Source organism: Ranitomeya imitator, chromosome 5 (genome assembly GCF_032444005.1).
Source record: "Ranitomeya imitator isolate aRanImi1 chromosome 5, aRanImi1.pri, whole genome shotgun sequence".
NCBI lineage: Eukaryota > Metazoa > Chordata > Amphibia > Anura > Dendrobatidae > Ranitomeya > Ranitomeya imitator.
The window spans coordinates 580330048-580350181 of NC_091286.1; the positions used below are offsets into that span (position 1 = coordinate 580330048).

Below are 20134 nucleotides of genomic sequence, written 5' to 3' on the forward strand. Positions count from 1 at the left end.
TTTAATGCGATCCCCATCAGATGATGATGTGAGAAGATTAGATTATGTTGAATCAGTCTTTTAGTTTCTGGAGGATATAAGCCATCGCCAGAGGTGAGTGGCAGCAGATTACTCCCCTCTCCCCGACAGAACACATGCATGGCCAATAATGCATATCCTCGCCCCAACATATTTGTATAGAGAAGCCAGGCGAGCTGTGGGCTGACCACTATGAAGGGTGTACAGGTATAATCGGTGTTAACGCAACAGCCATGTAAAATCATGCTTATAGAACAGTAAGATCATCAAAAAGCCACATGTGCCATACAGGCCTAATGTAATGGGTAAGGTATTTTTTAGTTGCATCCCGTGGCACTTTTGTGCCAAATTTGTTTTTAGGTTACAAAAAATAGTGTGCTATGTTGACATGCATTCTCACCCTTTACTCTGTTCTAGATATGTGACTCTCCCAAACCCTGTGAGATCGACCCCAACCGACTAAGGGAAGGTGACAATGTCGACAATCACAAGGTGCGTGTTCAGCTTTCCTTGTAGTCTTGTTCCTTTCATGCCCCGACCATTAGCTTTGGGAAAATCAATTAGCTGAACTCTGGTCCAACATCCTTGTCCTTATACCTGACCCCCGGACGAGAGCTCTGACAATCTCATAATCTCCAGGTATCCCCTCCTTTTCTGTTATCTTAACCTCCAGGGATCCCCGCCTCTTCTGTTATCCTAACCTCCATTCATCCCCGTCTCTTCTATTCTCCTAACCTCCAGGGATCCCCGTCTCTTCTATTCTCCTAACCTCCAGGGATCCCTGTCTCTTCTATCCTCTTAACCTCCAGGGATCCCCGCCTCTTGTATCCTATTAACCTCCAGGGATCCCGCCTCTTCTATTCTCCTAACCTCCAGGGATCCCGCCTCTTCTATTCTCCTAACCTCCAGGGATCTCGCCTCTTCTATTCTCCTAACCTCCAGGGATCACTGCCTCTTCTGTTTTCCTAATCTCCAGGGATCCCGCCTCTTCTATTCTCCTAACCTCCAGGGATCCCGCCTCTTCTACTCTCCTAACCTCCAGGGATCCCACCTCTTCTGTTATCCTAACCTCTAGGGATTACCACCTCTTCTGTTATCCTAATCTCCAGGGATCCCGCCTCTTCTGTTATCCTAATCTCCAGGGATCCCTGCCTCTTCTGTTATCCTAACTTCCAGGGATCCCCGCCTCTTCTATTCTCCTAACCTCCAGGGATCCCCGCCTCTTCTATTCTCCTAACCTCCAGGTATCCCGCCTCTTCTATTCTCCTAACCTCCAGGGATCCCCGCCTCTTCTATTCTCCTAACCTCCAGGGATCCCCGCCTCTTCTATTCTCCTAACCTCCAGGGATCCCCGCCTCTTCTATTCTCCTAACCTCCAGGGATCCCCGCCTCTTCTATTCTCCTAACCTCCAGGGATCCCCGCCTCTTCTATTCTCCTAACCTCCAGGGATCCCCGCCTTTTCTGTTATCCTAACCTCCAGGGATCCCCGCCTCTTCTATTCTCCTAACCTCCAGGGATCCCCGCCTCTTCTATTCTCCTAACCTCCAGGGATCCCCGCCTCTTCTGTTATCCTAACCTCCAGGGATCCCCGCCTCTTATATTCTCCTAAACTCCAGGGATCACCGCCTCTTCTGTTATCCTAATCTCCAGGGATCCCGCCTCTTCTGTTATCCTAACCTCCAGGGATCCCCGCCTCTGCTATTCTCCTAACCTCCAGAGATCACCGCCTTTTCTGTTATCCTAATCTCCAGGGATCCCCGCGTCTTCTGTTATCCTAACCTCCCTCCAGGGATCCCCGCCTCTTCTACTCTCCTAACCTCCAGGGATCCCACCTCTTCTATTCTCCTAACCTCCAGGGATCCCCGCCTCTTCTATTCTCCTAACCTCCAGGGATCCCTGCCTCTTCTGTTATCCTAACCTCCAGGGATCCCCGCCTCTTCTATTCTCTTAACCTCCAGGGATCCCGCCTCTTCTATTCTCCTAACCTCCAGAGATCACCGCCTCTTCTGTTATCCTAATCTCCAGGGATCCCGCCTCTTCTGTTATCCTAACCTCCAGGGATCCCCGCCTCTTCTGTTATCCTAACCTCCTTCCAGGGATCCCCGCCTCTTCTACTCTCCTAACCTCCAGGGATCCCGCCTCTTCTATTCTCCTAACATCCAGGGATCCCCGCCTCTTCTGTTATCCTAACCTCCAGGGATCCCCGCCTCTTCTGTTATCCTAACCTCCAGGGATCCCCGCCTCTTCTATTCTCCTAACCTCCAGGGATCCCCGCCTCTTCTGTTATGCTACCCTCCAGGGATCCCCGCCTCTTCTATTCTCCTAACCTCCAGGGATCCCCGCCTCTTCTGTTATGCTACCCTCCAGGGATCCCCACCTCTTCTGTTTTCCTAACCTCCAGGGATCCCACCTCTTCTATTCTCCTAACCTCCAGGGATCCCCACCTCTTCTATTTTCCTAACCTCCAGGGATCCCCGCCTCTTCTATTCTCCTAACCTCCAGGGATCCCCGCCTCTTCTATTTTCCTAACCTCCAGGGATCCCCGCCTCTTCTATTCTCCTAACCTCCAGGGATCACTGCCTCTTCTGTTATCCTAATCTCCAGGGATCCCGCCTCTTCTATTCTCCTAACCTCCAGGGATCCCGCCTCTTCTACTCTCCTAACCTCCAGGGATCCCACCTCTTCTGTTATCCTAACCTCTAGGGATTACCACCTCTTCTGTTATCCTAATCTCCAGGGATCCCGCCTTTTCTGTTATCCTAATCTCCAGGGATCCCTGCCTCTTCTGTTATCCTAACTTCCAGGGATCCCCGCCTCTTCTATTCTCCTAACCTCCAGGGATCCCCGCCTCTTCTATTCTCCTAACCTCCAGGTATCCCGCCTCTTCTATTCTCCTAACCTCCAGGGATCCCCGCCTCTTCTATTCTCCTAACCTCCAGGTATCCCGCCTCTTCTATTCTCCTAACCTCCAGGGATCCCCGCCTCTTCTATTCTCCTAACCTCCAGGGATCCCCGCCTCTTCTATTCTCCTAACCTCCAGGGATCCCCGCCTCTTCTATTCTCCTAACCTCCAGGGATCCCGCCTCTTCTATTCTCCTAACCTCCAGAGATCACCTCTTCTTCTGTTATCCTAATCTCCAGGGATCCCGCCTCTTCTGTTATCCTAACCTCCAGGGATCCCCGCCTCTTCTGTTATCCTAACCTCCTTCCAGGGATCCCGCCTCTTCTGTTATCCTAACCTCCAGGGATCCCCGCCTCTTCTGTTATCCTAACCTCCAGGGATCCCCGCCTCTTCTATTCTCCTAACCTCCAGGGATCACCGCCTATTCTGTTATCCTAATCTCCAGGGATCCCGCCTCTTCTGTTATCCTAACCTCCAGGGATCCCCGCCTCTGCTATTCTCCTAACCTCCAGAGATCACCGCCTTTTCTGTTATCCTAATCTCCAGGGATCCCGCCTCTTCTGTTATCCTAATCTCCAGGGATCCCCGCCTCTTCTGTTATCCTAACCTCCCTCCAGGGATCCCCGCCTCTTCTACTCTCCTAACCTCCAGGGATCCCACCTCTTCTATTCTCCTAACCTCCAGGGATCCCCGCCTCTTCTATTCTCCTAACCTCCAGGGATCCCTGCCTCTTCTGTTATCCTAACCTCCAGGGATCCCCGCCTCTTCTATTCTCCTAACCTCCAGGGATCCCCGCCTCTTCTATTCTCTTAACCTCCAGGGATCCCCGCCTCTTCTGTTATCCTAACCTCCAGGGATCCCCGCCTCTTCTATTCTCCTAACCTCCAGGGATCCCCGCCTCTTCTATTCTCTTAACCTCCAGGGATCCCGCCTCTTCTATTCTCCTAACCTCCAGAGATCACCGCCTCTTCTGTTATCCTAATCTCCAGGGATCCCGCCTCTTCTGTTATCCTAACCTCCAGGGATCCCCGCCTCTTCTGTTATCCTAACCTCTTTCCAGGGATCCCCGCCTCTTCTACTCTCCTAACCTCCAGGGATCCCGCCTCCTCTATTCTCCTAACATCCAGGGATCCCCGCCTCTTCTGTTATCCTAACCTCCAGGGATCCCCGCCTCTTCTGTTATCCTAACCTCCAGGGATCCCCGCCTCTTCTATTCTCCTAACCTCCAGGGATCCCCGCCTCTTCTGTTATGCTACCCTCCAGGGATCCCCGCCTCTTCTATTCTCCTAACCTCCAGGGATCCCCGCCTCTTCTGTTATGCTACCCTCCAGGGATCCCCACCTCTTCTGTTTTCCTAACCTCCAGGGATCCCACCTCTTCTATTCTCCTAACCTCCAGGGATCCCCACCTCTTCTATTTTCCTAACCTCCAGGGATCCCCGCCTCTTCTATTCTCCTAACCTCCAGGGATCCCCGCCTCTTCTATTCTCTTAACCTCCAGGGATCCCGCCTCTTCTATTCTCCTAACCTGCAGGGATCCCCACCTCTTCTATTCTCTTAACCTCCAGGGATTCCCGCCTCTTCTATTCTCTTAACCTCCAGGGATCCCCGCCTCTTCTATTCTCCTAACCTCCAGAGATCACCGCCTCTTCTGTTATGCTAATCTCCAGGAATCCCGCCTCTTCTGTTATCCTAACCTCCAGGGATCCCCGCCTCTTCTGTTATCCTAACCTCCTTTCAGGGATCCCCGCCTGTTCTACTCTCCTAACCTCCAGGGATCCCGCCTCTTCTTTTATGCTACCCTCCAGGGATCCCCTCCTCTTCTATTCTCCTAACCTCCAGGGATCCCCGCCTCTTCTGTTATGCTACCCTCCAGGGATCCCCACCTCTTCTATTCTCCTAACCTCCAGGGATCCCCGCCTCTTCTATTCTCCTAACCTCCAGGGATCCCCGCCTCTTCTATTCTCCTAACCTCCAGGGATCCCGCCTCTTCTGTTCTCCTAACCTCCAGGGATCCCCGCCTCTTCTGTTATCCTAACCTCCAGGGATCCCCGCCTCTTCTGTCATCCTAATCTCCAGGGATCCTGCCTCTTCTGTTATCCTAATCTCCAGGGATCCTGCCTCTTCTGTTCTCCTAACCTCCAGGGATCCCCGCCTCTTCTGTTATCCTAACCTCCAGGGATCCCCGCCTCTTCTGTCATCCTAATCTCCAGGGATCCTGCCTCTTCTGTTATCCTAATCTCCAGGGATCACCGCCTCTTCTGTCATCCTAATCTCCAGGTATCCCCGCCTCTTCTGTTCTGTTCTGTTCTATTGATGAGCCAGGCTGGTGCGGCATCATCATTGTGCTCTGACACATTTATAACATCACACCGGATCTGCTAATAGAAGAGTCAGGATTCAGGAAGGTGATATTTGCAGAGCTTCCGTCCAGCACTCAGAGTAATGACCTGGTCTATGCAGCGGAGTCCTGCCAATGGATTCTCAAAATTCTAACTCTATTGCATCCTAATAAGAAAACAATGGTACTCAGTCTCATCATTACATCTCGGACAATGTATTTCTGAGAGTTCGGGTAATAATGTAATAAAACAAAGCAATGTTATTTTTACTTTGTTAGTTTGTTTTTTTTATTTTGCTTAATAAACCAATATCTAGGTTGCCTTCACCAAAAATGATGCTGTAAAAACATCTCGAAATTTAAAAGGAAAAAAGGACACATGAAATGCAGTGATGCAAAGAATGGAAAAGGGAATTTTGTCTTGATGGGCAAAATGTACCACATCCTTAAGGGAGTTTGCCAAGAAATGTCAAGAAAAGGCCATAAAACCACAAAAGTGATACAGACCCTGCCGCCCTGGATATTTTGCTCGGTTTTCTGTGCTGCATCGATGACTTGCCGACCTACATAACTGCTAGCGCCAATCACTGGCATCAGTCGTCTCATGTTGTGTCCCACCAATTGTCCCCTTATTTTATTAATACATGGATCTCTTGTTTGTATGAAGTGCTGCATCCTTTAGTCAGCCATTAATTTGGCCCTTTTTTGTTCAGGACACTGATTGTGCAGACTGATGCTCGTTCCTGGCCACTATTCCATATAAATGTGTACGGCAGTCATGTAGCCAATCTCTCGCTTGATGTTTATTCACACCTTTTTTCACGGATGATATATTTGTCGGCAGCTTATCATCCTGTGTAAACATGGAGGCGCTGTTGGATTGTCTACACATATAGTGTCAGTGCTTGCATTGTGTAAATGAAGCTAAACAAGCCCCCGTAGACTTGCTGTGCTGCTGGTCCGCAGCCATTTCCTTAAATCTGCAGATGTAAAGTGGCTATTACTAACCAGTGAAGTGCGGCTGCCAATATCCACCAGGCTTTCCAGTTAGAAGTTGCTGCTACTTGTGCGATGGAGCTGAAGATAAGCAGGTGCAATGATGATGTCAGGCAGCAGAGGGCGATGTGTCTCTACAAGGAGTTTCCATTGCTGTCGTAGTGATGGACGCCGTTCATTGATGGCTCATCGCTCGATTTGCCTTGGTGGAAGTATTATAATTATTAGGGATTTCTGAGAAGTATGTGAATTGGAGAATGCCTAGATTTCATTTCTTTCCTGCATCCATTTATGGCATTGGGTAAAAAAAAACTGCCCTGTGCTGTAATCTGACAGTCCGCAGATGATCGGCGCTGCCCCAGGACCACATGTAAATGTCTGCTTTCGCTGTGGAGGGTAGGGAGAGTTTCCGTTATCTTGCCCCCAGCAGTGACCACCACACAGGAAATGTAGTTTTACATGTGACCTGTGTAATGCAGGTATGGTCGAGATGTTACAGCTCTAGTTTCTGGGTTATTAATGGGGATTACAAGCTGCACCCCCCATTTATGACATCCCTGTATGCGGACAGGGGGCGGCCTGGTGGGACAACCCCCTTTTAGGCAGCCTTTTATCTGTGTGATCAATGTATAATGTGTGGTTGTTTGTTTTTTTTCTCTACAGGACAATCTGAGACATTATGTGGACAAGGTGTTCTCTTGTATAGTGAAATCCAGCATGAGCTGCCCGACCGTGATGTGCGACCTGTTCTCATCACTGCGACACATGGCTGTTAGACATTTCCCTAGTAAGGATCCCTGCTGGGTTATTCTAAGAAGCTGTGAAAGGACAAGAGCAAGTGAATACCTAATGTAGGCAGTAGTGATGAGCGAACGTGCTGGGATAAGGTGTTATCTGAGCATGCTCAGGTGCTAACCCAGTGTCTTCAGCGTGCTCGAATAATATGTTGGGAGTCCCGCGGCTGCATGTCTCATGGCTGTTAAACAGACACAACTCATGCAGGGATTGCCTGTTTGTTAGGCATGTGTTGTAGCTGTCGAACAGCCGATGGAAATGCAGGCACAGGGTCTTGATTATATTATTCCAGCACGCCAGGTTAGCACTTGAGCATGCTCAGATAACACCTTATCAGAGCACGTGCTCTCATCACTAATAGGCAGTAAACCTATTGGGGATGGTTAAAGGGGTTGTCCGGTGAAAGCAAGTTTTCATTCTTCTGCTGAGTAGGTGATGACTGGTGGGTGTCCCAACACTAGGACCGACCCTGATCGGCAGAATGGGGAACTTTATCCCCATTACAAGGTGGCGCGGAGTGCTGACCACAGCTACATTGACTCTCTGTGTGACTGCCAAAAATAACAGAGCAGAGCTCCGGCAACCCAATAGGGAGTGAATAGAGCAGTGGTCGAGCATGCGCGCTATGCCGCTCCATCCGCTCCAGTCTAATATGGATACCAGTCCCCCATTTTGACAATGGGTGCGGGTCCCAGCACTCTGCCCCCATCAATACCCAACAGCAAGTTATTACCCATCTGATTACCGGATAACTTGTTTTCACTGGACAACTCATTGCAGCTTCTGTTTTCAGAACAATCGTCAGAAGATGATATATACATGTCTATGTATGATATGTGCATTTATACAGATAGCTATAAAGATTGGAAGGGGCTGTCCAGGGTTGACATATCTTCTGTGCAATGAACATTTTCTCCTGCTGTCACCATTATGATTGCCGTGCAGGCTGCTGCGGTGGCGAAGGCTGCCGTCCGATACAACAGGACCACTGAAGTTTGGGATAGTTTGCAGCGGTCCAGTGGTTGGAACAGCAAGTCATCAAAAAAAAAGCAGTGTTCCAGTTGCGTGACCTGTGCAGCTGATCTCAGGCGTCAGTGGTCATATGGATGGCACAGTCATCACTACTGGATCCAGAGTCAACCACCAGAGCCGCTGCTCTGGATATACAGGGGCGACGGGAGGTATGCCTCCATTCATGTATGGCAACCCATGCCCCAAAAAACCCATGGGTCAGACCCCCCATTGATCCATGGCAACAAGGAATATCTTGTGATTCGGGGAATAACCCTTGATTGGGGTTGCCCAGTACTTAAATATGACCTATCCCCAGATAATTTCAGATTGGGGGGCTGCTGGGACCCTCTGTGCCCAGATGTACTTGGTGTACAGTGCTGCAAAAGCTCCGCACACAGTGTAGTGGCCACTATACATTGTGCAGAACTGTGTTTTCCCGTTGTTACTGATCCTGGAGGTGCTTTGTGTCTGACCCCACGAATCTGATATGGATGGCTTATCCTAAGGATCACAGTGCTGGACACTTCCATTAAATACTGCAGCTCTCACTATTGTATAAGCATCACTCCGTCTTCAGTGGTATCTGACATGATATCTGTATTTGTTAGACGTTTCGCTATCTTGCTTGTTTTTTTTCCTTGTGTTCAGTGTTCAGAGTAGATGTCACATTGCAGGGTATGTAAGAAGCTTATGGGCTAGAACTAGGATCCGGTGGGTTAACGATGTCTGATCTACTGAAGTGCCATTGTGACTGTTGTTTTCCTTGTCTTCTCCCTGCAGATGACCGCCATGTTCAGTACTCTGCTGTCAGCAGCTTCGTCTTCTTGCGATTCTTTGCTGTCGCTGTCGTGTCTCCTCACATCTTCCATTTAAGATCCCACCATCCAGTAAGTTCCTGCATCCGCAGTACTGCACAGAAGTTTTAGGCTGATGTGGCAAAAATGGAAATTGTTTGCATTTTGTTCATTGATAAAAATAAAGTGAATGAACAGAAGGCAAATATATTTGGTATGACCGCCCTTTTCCTTCAAAACAGCATGAATTCCTCAAGATACATTTGTGTTCAGATTTTGAAGGATCTCGGCAGGGAGGTTGCTGCAAACATTGTGGAGGACTGTCCTCAGATCTGTGGATGTCGCTGTGTTTCTTCATGTAATCCCAGACAGACTCGATGATGCTGAGATCAGGGCCCTGTGGGGCCATATCTTCTGTTCCAGGTTTCCTTGTTCTTCTTTACTCTCAAGATATTTTTGTATGACATTCGCTGTATATTTGGTGTCATTATCTTCCTCCAATATAAACTTGGTGACAGTCAGACACCTCCCCGATGGTATTACATGATAAATAAGGATCTGCCTTTATTTCTCAGCATTGAAAACATCGTTAATCCTGGCTAAATCCCAAACTCCATTTGTTGAAGTGCAGCCCCAAACTTGCAATCATCCTCCACAATGCTTCCATGTTGCCTGCAGACACTCAGTATTGTACCGCTCTCCAGACCTTCAGTGACAAACTTCCTTCTGTTACAGCCAAATATTTCACATTTTGACTCCTTAGGCTATGTGCACACGAAGCGGATTTTGCTGCGGGTCCGCAGCAATTTCCCAAGAGTTTGCAGTACAATGTAAACCTATGGGAAACAGAAAACGCTGTGTCCATGCTGCGGAAAAAAACGTGCGGAAACGCAGCGGTTTACATTCCACAGCATGTCAATTCTTTGTGCGGAATCCGCAGCGGTTTTACACCTGCTCCATAATAGAAAACCGCAGGTGTAAAACCGCAGTGGAATCCGCACAAAAACTGCGGTAAATCCGTAGGAAAAACGCAGTGGTTTTGCCCTGCAGATTTATCAAATCCACTGCGGAAAAATCCGTAGTGGACCATTCTACGTGTGCACATAACGTCAGTCTGGAACACATGCCACCATGTTTCTGCAGCCCAGTTTCTATGTTTTGGAGCATAGATGAGTGGCTTGGCCTTGCTTCCATGACGAAGATATTTTTTTGGCTGCTATTCTTCCAAGAAGACCAGTTTTGGCAAGAGTTCTCTGAACAATAACCCCAATGGTTGCTGCCAGTTCTGAGCCGACGGCAATTCTAGACATCGTACGATTTTCGAACGAAAGTAAACATGATGTGTCTTTCATTTGCTGCTCTAAGTTTTCTTGGCCAACCACTGCATCTACGGGCCACAATACTGCCCATTTCTTGGTGTCCTCAGTGCTGAGAAATACAGACAAATATGTGACCATGTAGCTCCCACAGAGCCATGATTACATATCATCATTGAGTCTGTTTAGGATGAGCCAGAAGGATTTGCACAAGCCTAAACCCACTGAAGATCTGTGGTTGGTTCTCCAGGATGTTTGGAACAACCTCCCTGCTGAGTTTCTTCAAAAGAATTGCTGTTGTTTTGAAGACAAAAATAGATCACACCAAATTTTGGGTTAGATTTCTCTTTTGCTCATTCATTTTGCATTTCTTTAATTTACCGAAATACCGCTAACACTTCTATTTGTGGAAGCATTCTTTGCCATATTTTTTCCCACACCTGCGTAAAGCGTTTACCAATCCGCTACAATAATAATCATCACGTTAGCAGAGCATACTCAAGGTCAGTCATGACCACATGCATGTTATTCTCGGGTCTAACAAAGGCCCCCAGATCAGTCATGACTACATGCATGTTAGGCTGGGGTCTAACAAAGGCCCCAAGCAGTCATGACTACATGCATGTTATTCTCGGGTCTAACAAAGGCCCGCAGGTTAGTCATGACTACATGCATGTTAGGGTCAGGTCTTAGCAAAGGCCCCCAGGTCAGTCATGACTACATGCATGTTAGGCTGGGGTCTAACAAAGGCTACAAGGTCACTCATGACTACATGCATGCTATGCTCGGGTCTTAACAAAGGCCACAAGGTCACTTGTGACTATATGCATGTTAGACTCAGGTCGATCAAAGGCCCCAAGTTCGGTCATGACTACATGCATGCTAGGCTCGGGTCTTAAAAAAGGCCCCCAGGTCAGTCATGACTACATGCATGTTACGCTGGAGTCTAACAAAGGCCCCAAGGTCGCTCATTACTATATGCATGCTATGCTTGGGTCTTAACAAAGGCCCCAAGGTTACTCATGACTACATGCATGTTAGGCTCGGGTCTAAAAAAGGTCCCAAGGTCAGTCATGACTACATGCATGTTAGGCTGGGGTCTACCAAAGGCCCCAAGGTCAGTCATGACTACATGCATGTTAGGCTCAGGTCGATCAAAGTCTCCATGGTCAGTCATGACTACATGCATGTTTCTGGGGTCTACCAAAGGCCCCCAAGGTCAGTCATGACTACATGCATGTTAGGCTGGGGTCTACCAAAGGCCCCCAGGTCAGTCATGACTACATGCATGCTAGGCTGTTGCAGAGGCTTACTAGGTTATCTCCTAGCTCCCACGTAGGGTTGCACTTGTGTATAAAGCATATGAGGATGCGAGATGACCCATATGGACAGTTCTTGGTTCAGCATAAATATTTTAGCTTTTTCTGTAATCTGTTTCTCCTGCACAGGACGCACAGACCTCCCGCGTGTTAACACTCATATCAAAAACCATTCAGACTCTAGGAAGCGTTGGCAGTTTGTCCAAAAGCAAAACTGTAAGTTTCATCAGGATGGATTTTTTTTTTTTTTTGCCTTTTATCTATATCTTAATTTCTGCAACGTGTCCTGTCCTCTCCACAGTCCAGCTTCAAAGAACCATTCATGTGTGAATTCTATAAGATGTTCGAGGAAGAGACCTACACGGCAGATGTTAAAAAGGTTAGATACCAGCCGTGCCCTGCACAAAGACACATCGCAGATAGGACTAGTAATGGTGGAGCGTGATGTGAGACACATTCTGTTTATTCACAGTACATGGATGATACTGATGAATGCAGTCAGCCTGTGTTACATAATGTAGTGCCCATTACAAGAGGGCTGAATTACAGCGGTAGGGTCATTTATCTATTGCTCTGTATCCTAATGTTAATTCCTATCACACAGTTTATAGAAGAAATTTCATCCACTGAAAGTAAAGAACCAAGTGGAATGAGTGAATCAGTGATCCTGAAAGAAGGGTAAGTGCATGGCTGTAATTAATAATAGTCACTTCTTTAAGCTATGGATGGGAGCCCTCAGAACTACCTACTGGCAATCCTCTTTTGATTAGCTGGCCTGATGATACTTGCCAGGAGGTAGGAGGTGGTTCTCAGGACTCCCGTTCATCAACCACAGATTACTGACACGGCCGATGGATCAGGTCCTGCAGTTCAAATCACATCTACTCTTTTTAATGTCAGTTGATTACTAACCAACATATGGGAGTAAGCATCGCCACCCATTGGAGCTGCTTCCCTATAAGTCCAAGCTCCAAGCCTGAAACTGCAGTCTTCAGATCAGGGTCTTTCATGTGGAGAAAACTCTGGTTTGCCTAAATATCCTTAGTCTTGATAGGGGATGAGCACACAATGTCTTTTTCAGGCAGGTATGTTCCTTAACCAGCCTGAAAAAGCTCTAAATAAACTTTAAAAAATTAACATATGCACAGCAATGTAGAAACGACTTGCTGTCCATAGGTTCAGTCTTTTGAGCTTCTTTCAGCTGCTTCTCATTTGCAAAGACACCAAAAACGGGTATACTGTGTCCAGTTCTGGGCACCACGTTTTAAAAAGACATTGAAAAACTGGAGAAGGTTCAGAGAAGAGCTACCGGGATGGTGAGCGGACTGCAAAGTATGTCCTACGAGGAACGGTTAAAGGATCTGGGAATGTTTAGCTTGCAAAAAAGGAGGAGAGGAGACTTACTAGCTGTCTACAAATATCTGAAGGGATGTCACAGTGTAGAGGGATCATCCTTATTCTCATTTGCACATTGAAACATGAGAAGCAATGGAATGAAACTGAAAGGGAGAAGATACAGATTAGAAAAAAACTTTTTGACAGTGAGGGTGATGAATGAGTGGAACAGGCTGCCACAAGAGGTGGTGAGTTCTCCTTCAATGGAAGTCTTCAAACAGAGGCTGTGCAGACATCTGTCTGAGATGGTTTAGTGAATCCTGCACTGAGCAGGGGGTTGGACACGATGACCCTGGAGGTCCCTTCTAACTCTAACATTCTATGATTCTATGAAAAAGTTAAAATAAGTGAGCTAACCATTTTCTACGTGGCTACTGCCTCATACATGTAAGAAGAAAGACATTGATGGCACAGCCGTCGCACAAGACGACTGGAGAGACGTTATGGAAAAACAATGGCAGCATTTTCATGAAGTATCTTCTGTTTTGCAAGAATCGGAGGGTATACCGGCATCGAAAAGACTTTGTGTGCACGTACCCTTATATGACCTGTTATAGGGTCAGACATCGACTCACAGGGAAGCTACCTCCAATGGGTGGCACTAGTGAGCCGCTTTGTTTCTTCTGTGATAGTGTTAATATACATTCCTTTTCCCCAGAGAGCATTGCCTATAAGTCTCCTAACCTGCTGACAGTATCCATAAGGCTAAAGAATGCCCCCCTTAGCTGAGACCTGTCAAGTCTGTAGTTGTGCATAAAAACATTATGGGTACATCCACTTGGATCCAATTTATGTTGTCTGTTTACGCTGTATACTCACTTTCCCTAATGCTTCCCTGGTCCACCGTCATGCTTTGTACACTTACTTACTGTAGGGTGGGTGTGAAGAGATTGGTGGGGGAGAGTTTGGTCAGCATTTTACCTCAGTATTTGGTGATTTTTTTTTACCTCAGGATTTATAAGCCAAAACCAGGAGTGGGTGATAAATCCAGAAGTGGTGACGTGTTTCTATTATACAGGTCCTTCTCAAAAAATTAGCATATAGTGTTAAATTTCATTATTTACCATAATGTAATGATTACAATTAAACTTTCATATATTATAGATTCATTATCCACCAACTGAAATTTGTCAGGTCTTTTATTGTTTTAATACTGATGATTTTGGCATACAACTCCTGATAACCCAAAAAACCTGTCTCAATAAATTAGCATATCAAGAAAAGGTTCTCTAAACGACCTATTACCCTAATCTTCTGAATCAACTAATTAACTCTAAACACATGCAAAAGATACCTGAGGCTTTTATAAACTCCCTGCCTGGTTCATTACTCAAAACCCCCATCATGGGTAAGACTAGCGACCTGACAGATGTCAAGAAGGCCATCATTGACACCCTCAAGCAAGAGGGTAAGACCCAGAAAGAAATTTCTCAACAAATAGGCTGTTCCCAGAGTGCTGTATCAAGGCACCTCAATGGTAAGTCTGTTGGAAAGAAACAATGTGGCAGAAAACGCTGTACAACGAGAAGAGGAGACCGGACCCTGAGGAAGATTGTGGAGAAGGACCGATTCCAGACCTTGGGGAACCTGAGGAAGCAGTGGACTGAGTCTGGTGTGGAAACATCCAGAGCCACCGTGCACAGGCGTGTGCAGGAAATGGGCTACAGGTGCCGCATTCCCCAGGTAAAGCCACTTTTGAACCATAAACAGCGGCAGAGGCGCCTGACCTGGGCTACAGAGAAGCAGCACTGGACTGTTGCTAAGTGGTCCCAAGTACTTTTTTCTGATGAAAGCAAATTTTTCATGTCATTCGGAAATCAAGGTGCGGGAGTCTGGAGGAAGACTGGGGAGAAGGAAATGCCAAAATGCCTGAAGTCCAGTGTCAAGTACCCACAGTCAGTGATGGTGTGGGGTGCCATGTCAGCTGCTGGTGTTGGTCCACTGTGTTTCATCAAGGGCAGGGTCAATGCAGCTAGCTATCAGGAGATTTTGGAGCACTTCATGCTTCCATCGGCTGAAATGCTTTATGGAGATGAAGATTTCATTTTTCAGCACGACCTGGCACCTGCTCACAGTGCCAAAACCACTGGTAAATGGTTTACTGACCATGGTATTACTGTGCTCAATTGGCCTGCCAACTCTCCTGACCTGAGCCCCATAGAGAATCTGTGGGATATTGTGAAGAGAAAGTTGAGAGACGCAAGACCCAACACTCTGGATGAGCTTAAGGCCGCTATTGAAGCATCCTGGGCCTCCATAACATCTCAGCAGTGTCACAGGCTGATTGCCTCCATGCCACGCCGCATTGAAGCAGTCATTTCTGCCAAAGGATTCCCGACCAAGTATTGAGTGCATAACTGAACATTATTATTTGATGGTTTTTTTGTTTGTTATTAAAAAACACTTTTATTTGATTGGATGGGTGAAATATGCTAATTTATTGAGACAGGTTTTTTGGGTTATCAGGAGTTGTATGCCAAAATCATCAGTATTAAAACAATAAAAGACCTGACAAATTTCAGTTGGTGGATAATGAATCTATAATATATGAAAGTTTAATTGTAATCATTACATTATGGTAAATAATGAAATTTAACACTATATGCTAATTTTTTGAGAAGGACCTGTACTTTTCCTCTCATTGTTCCTCTCCTGGTTTTGGCTTACAAATACTGAGGTAAAATACTGACCAAATACTCAATGTGGCCTTAGACTGATTTCTGCGCAACTTTCTGTTTGCTATGGAAATGTTCTGCACCTTTACACCATCCACATCCCCTCCTTTTAGATCAGCTGATCACATTTCTAGGAAAACACATTCCTTAATAATAATTCATAACTATTCATCTTTTACTTCAGAGAGATGTGCAAACGAGCACAGGGCCGCAGACTTGGAAAGAAGAGCTTTAATAAGAGATATTTTTCGCTAACGAGTCGAGAATTTGCCTACCACAAGCAAAAAGGTGAATATTGTGTCTAAAGTTAAGAAAAGTTTATTGGCACTGAATAGTTGCATGGGTTAATACAAGCGAAATATTACTGGATGTAACACCTCACTCTCCATATTCGTTGATATATGATAACATTTTATTGTCTTAAAGGGAACCTGTCACCCCCAAAATCGAAGGTGAGCTAAGCCCACCGGAATCTGGGGCTTATCTACAGCATTCTGTAATACTGTAGATAAGCCCCTGATGTATCCTGAAAGAGGAGAAAAAGAGGTTAGATTATACTCACCTGGGCAGGCGGTCCGATCTGATGGGCGTAGTGGTCCGGTCCAGGGCCTCCCATCTTCTTACGATGACGTCCTCTTCTTGTCTTCAGGCTCCGGCGCAGGCATACTATATCTGTCCTGTTGAGGGCAGAGCAAAGTACTGCAGTGTGCAGGTGCTGGAAAGGTCAGAGAGGTCCGGCGCCTGCGCACTGCAGTACTTTGCTCTGCCCTCAACAGGGCAGATATAGTACGCCTGCGCCGCAGCCTGAAGACAAGAAGAGGACGTCATCATAAGAAGATGGGAGGCCCCGGACCGGACCACGACGCTCATCGGACCGAAACGCAGCAGGACCGCCCCTGGGTGAGTATAATCTAACCTATTTTTCTCATCTTTCAGGATACATCCGGAGTTTACCGCATTACAGAATGCTGTAAATAAGCCCCTGATGCCGGTGGGCTTAGCTCATCTTCCATTTTGGGGGTGACCGGTTCCCTTTAACTCTTCTGTCATTCGAAAGTTAGCTCTTCTGTCCACTATCACAGCTGGGGCTGCTGAATTTAGACATTCACTAGTTGTTAGAGGAGATACAGCCCATGGGGGACATGTGGGTGCGGGACCTTTTTGGCTTAGTGTTATATTTCCAGTAGACTTCTATTGCATTTTAAAGGGAATCCGTCAGCAGGTTTTTGCTATGTAATCCGATAGCATTATAATCTAAGACAAAAGAGACTGGTTCCAGTGATGTATCACTTATTGAACTGCTTGGTGTAGTTTTGATAGAATCCTTATTTTCTCTGCTGTAGATGTGGCAGTGGTTAGAATGCTGAGCTCTGTATAACCCCGCCCACATCACTGATTGGCAGCTTCCTGTGTACATTGTAAGCAAGTTGCAAATCAATGGTGGGGGTGGGGTTACACAGATTACCCTGACTAATCTGCACATGACATCTAGTCCTGGAGTGATAACCTCCTGTTGATAAACACTGATTGTATTGAAACTGCAATAACAAGCAGACATATCTCCTGTAATTCTACTCACTGACCCTACATTATGCTGCTCGCAGATTAAATTGCAAAAACTTGCTGACAGAATCACTTTAACAGTGAAATGTTAGCAAGAGGAAACTAGTTTTTCTGGGTATCAGAACTCAAAGGGCAGGGTCATTTTATTCTGTGGATTATTGTTCCTACTTCAGCTGGTATACGCCTTGTTACGTCCTTGAGACTCTAGTCTAGTTGTCCCTGGCATCATCCTAGTCCAGGGGCGGGCAATTAATTTTCCCAAGCGACATGAGAAACAATGACATCATATGGCGTGAAGGTTAAAGTGAGTTTATCATAAAATTGTCTGTTCTTTTTTTTTTCAAACTTTTTTGGGGATCTTGGAGCTTTTTTCACATCACAATCTGTATTAAAAATAAAAGAGAGAGAGAAATATTACATTGGGACAGTTTTAGATTCCTACTTCCTGTTCTTTACAGAAAACTTTTCAGAAGTCTCATTATCCTCACAGACAGGATTATGACAGGTAACTCCTCTATACACATCTGATAAAATGGGAGCCACCATTCACAGTACATGATGCACTATACAGTACATGATACTACACATTCCCTGCACTTTTGCACACGCTCATTAGATGCATCAATACAAAAGATTCGGCCTGAGTCAGTCTATAAGTCGATTTCCTGAAAGAACAGTGAAGTATTGGTCTAGAATACTCCCAATGATTAGTGTGAAAACTAATTGTTTTTTATTGTTTTTTATTCAGATTGTGAAATGAAAGATCCAAAAAAAATAAAATAAAAAAAATACATTTGACCTAAATACTTGATTTAAACAGGAATTCATGTTGGGATGCCACATAACCTTTAATCCCTTTTGCTGACAGCGGTTTCTTGACATTTTGCATCCCTAGGAGCCATTTTGCTGCTAATTTTTTTTTTACAGGCCGATTCAGTTCTCAAGCACCTGTTGAGGTGAAAAATAAAAAAAGCACAAATTGTACCATTTGCAAAAAAAAAGCCACCTTATAGTATTCAATATAATGTTTAGTAATCTAATGCAAAGTGTAATGACTAAATAAAAAAATCATTTTTTCCACTACAATGTAGTTTTACCTCCCATATTTTTCATTTTCAAAAAAGAGTAATGGGAAGAAAAAAAACACAAAACCTTACATAATTTTTTTTCTGAGTATGGCAATAACCCTGCATGTGGTAGTACACTGTTTGGGCAGAAAACTGAAACTTCTCCCTTAGCAGCGATCCAGACTGAGTTATGACTATTAATAGAAAGGACGTATCTCGTATGTCCTCTCCTACTCAATTGCCCCCCTTCAAGAAAGTATGAGATTGATCATCGGCAGTAAAAAGGTTAAAGGGGTATCTCCATCTCCAAGATCCTATCCCAATATGTAATAGCTGTAATAATAATATTAGCAAATATCGCCAGTTAGGCATGTCGTATAGTTCTCCTTATTAGCTATGTTGGTTACCCCATGTTCAGGGTATTGCAGTAGCTTAGGTATCCATGGTTACAACCACTAACAACTAACTTTCACTATAAGAGTGGTTGTAACCATGGATACCTAAGCTACTTCCATGCCCTTCACATAGGGTAAGCGACATAGCTAATCAGAAGAATTATACTGCATATCTAATTGGAGGTATATCCTAATATTATTATTACACCTATTACGTACTGGGATGGGATCTTGGAGATGGGAATACCCCTTTAAGTTGAAAATAGTCCCTAGGCATTTGAATTGGCTGAAAAACACCTTTAATAATTTTCTGATGGCCATCGGTACCTTTTTGTGACGGACGGCAGATATTTGATCTTCCCTTTTTTTTTCTTTCTCTTTTGTTTGGGGCTGTAGTGGGAACACCATTTATGCCAAACGTCTGATCTGCACTTCATTACTGGAAAGCAGACCAGGCTGCAAATATGCAATGGTTTTCTAGTCCAAAATGACAACCTACAAAGCCCGACCGTGGCTGACCAGTCAATCAGAAATCGGCTGACTCTTATCGGCCAGCTGTAGAGGGCAGGAGGAGAAACTTGATGAGCTTTACCTACTGACCCCCATAGCGGTTCCTATTAATCCTCATGTATCTCATGCAGATTTTACACTGCTGTATGAATAGTTCTCTACATATCCTGTAGTGGTTTTATCTTTCCAAGTATCTATCTATATATATATATCTATATATATATATATATATATCTATATATATATATATATCTATATCTATATATCTATATATATAGATATAGATATATATATATATATATATATATATATATATGAGGCATCGTGATTACACGCTAATCCCGCCCCCTGCACAGAAGCTCTGCCTCCCACCACATCACCACACATAATACCGCCCCCAAAACATCACCACAGACAATCCCGCCCCCCACCCCATTACCACACACAATCCCGCCCCCCACCCCATTACCACACACAATCCCACCCCCCACCCCATTACCACACACAATCCCGCCCCCACCCCATTACCACACATAATCTTGCCCCCCACCCCATTACCACACACAATCCCGCCCCCCACCCCATAGCCACACATAATCCCACCCCCCACCACATCACCACACACAATCCCGCCCCCACCCCATTACCACACACAATCCCGCCCCCCCACCCCATTACCACACACAATCCCGCCCCCCCACCCCATTACCACACACAATCCCGCCCCCCCACCCCATTACCACACACAATCCCGCCCCCCCACCCCATTACCACACACAATCCCGCCCCCCCACCCCATTACCACACACAATCCCGCCCCCCCCACCCCATTACCACACACAATCCCGCCCCCCCACCCCATTACCACACACAATCCCGCCCCCCCACCCCATTACCACACACAATCCCGCCCCCCCCACCCCATTACCACACACAATCCCGCCCCCCCCACCCCATTACCACACACAATCCCGCCCCCCCACCCCATTACCACACACAATCCCGCCCCCCCACCCCATTACCACACACAATCC

The 20134-nt window shown here is 46.1% G+C and overlaps 1 protein-coding gene across 1 annotated transcript in view; it reads left to right on the plus strand.

The window, feature by feature from the left end:
• RASA2 (RAS p21 protein activator 2) overlaps nt 1–20134 on the plus strand; it is a 146265-nt gene that overhangs the window by 117727 nt on the left and 8404 nt on the right. Inside the window, exons 13-19 of the mRNA XM_069727870.1 lie at nt 436–510; nt 6921–7044; nt 8847–8953; nt 11625–11711; nt 11797–11874; nt 12100–12173; nt 15750–15853. Of these exons, the coding sequence (XP_069583971.1) occupies nt 436–510; nt 6921–7044; nt 8847–8953; nt 11625–11711; nt 11797–11874; nt 12100–12173; nt 15750–15853 (649 nt within the window). The remainder of the gene's footprint in view (nt 1–435; nt 511–6920; nt 7045–8846; nt 8954–11624; nt 11712–11796; nt 11875–12099; nt 12174–15749; nt 15854–20134) is intronic.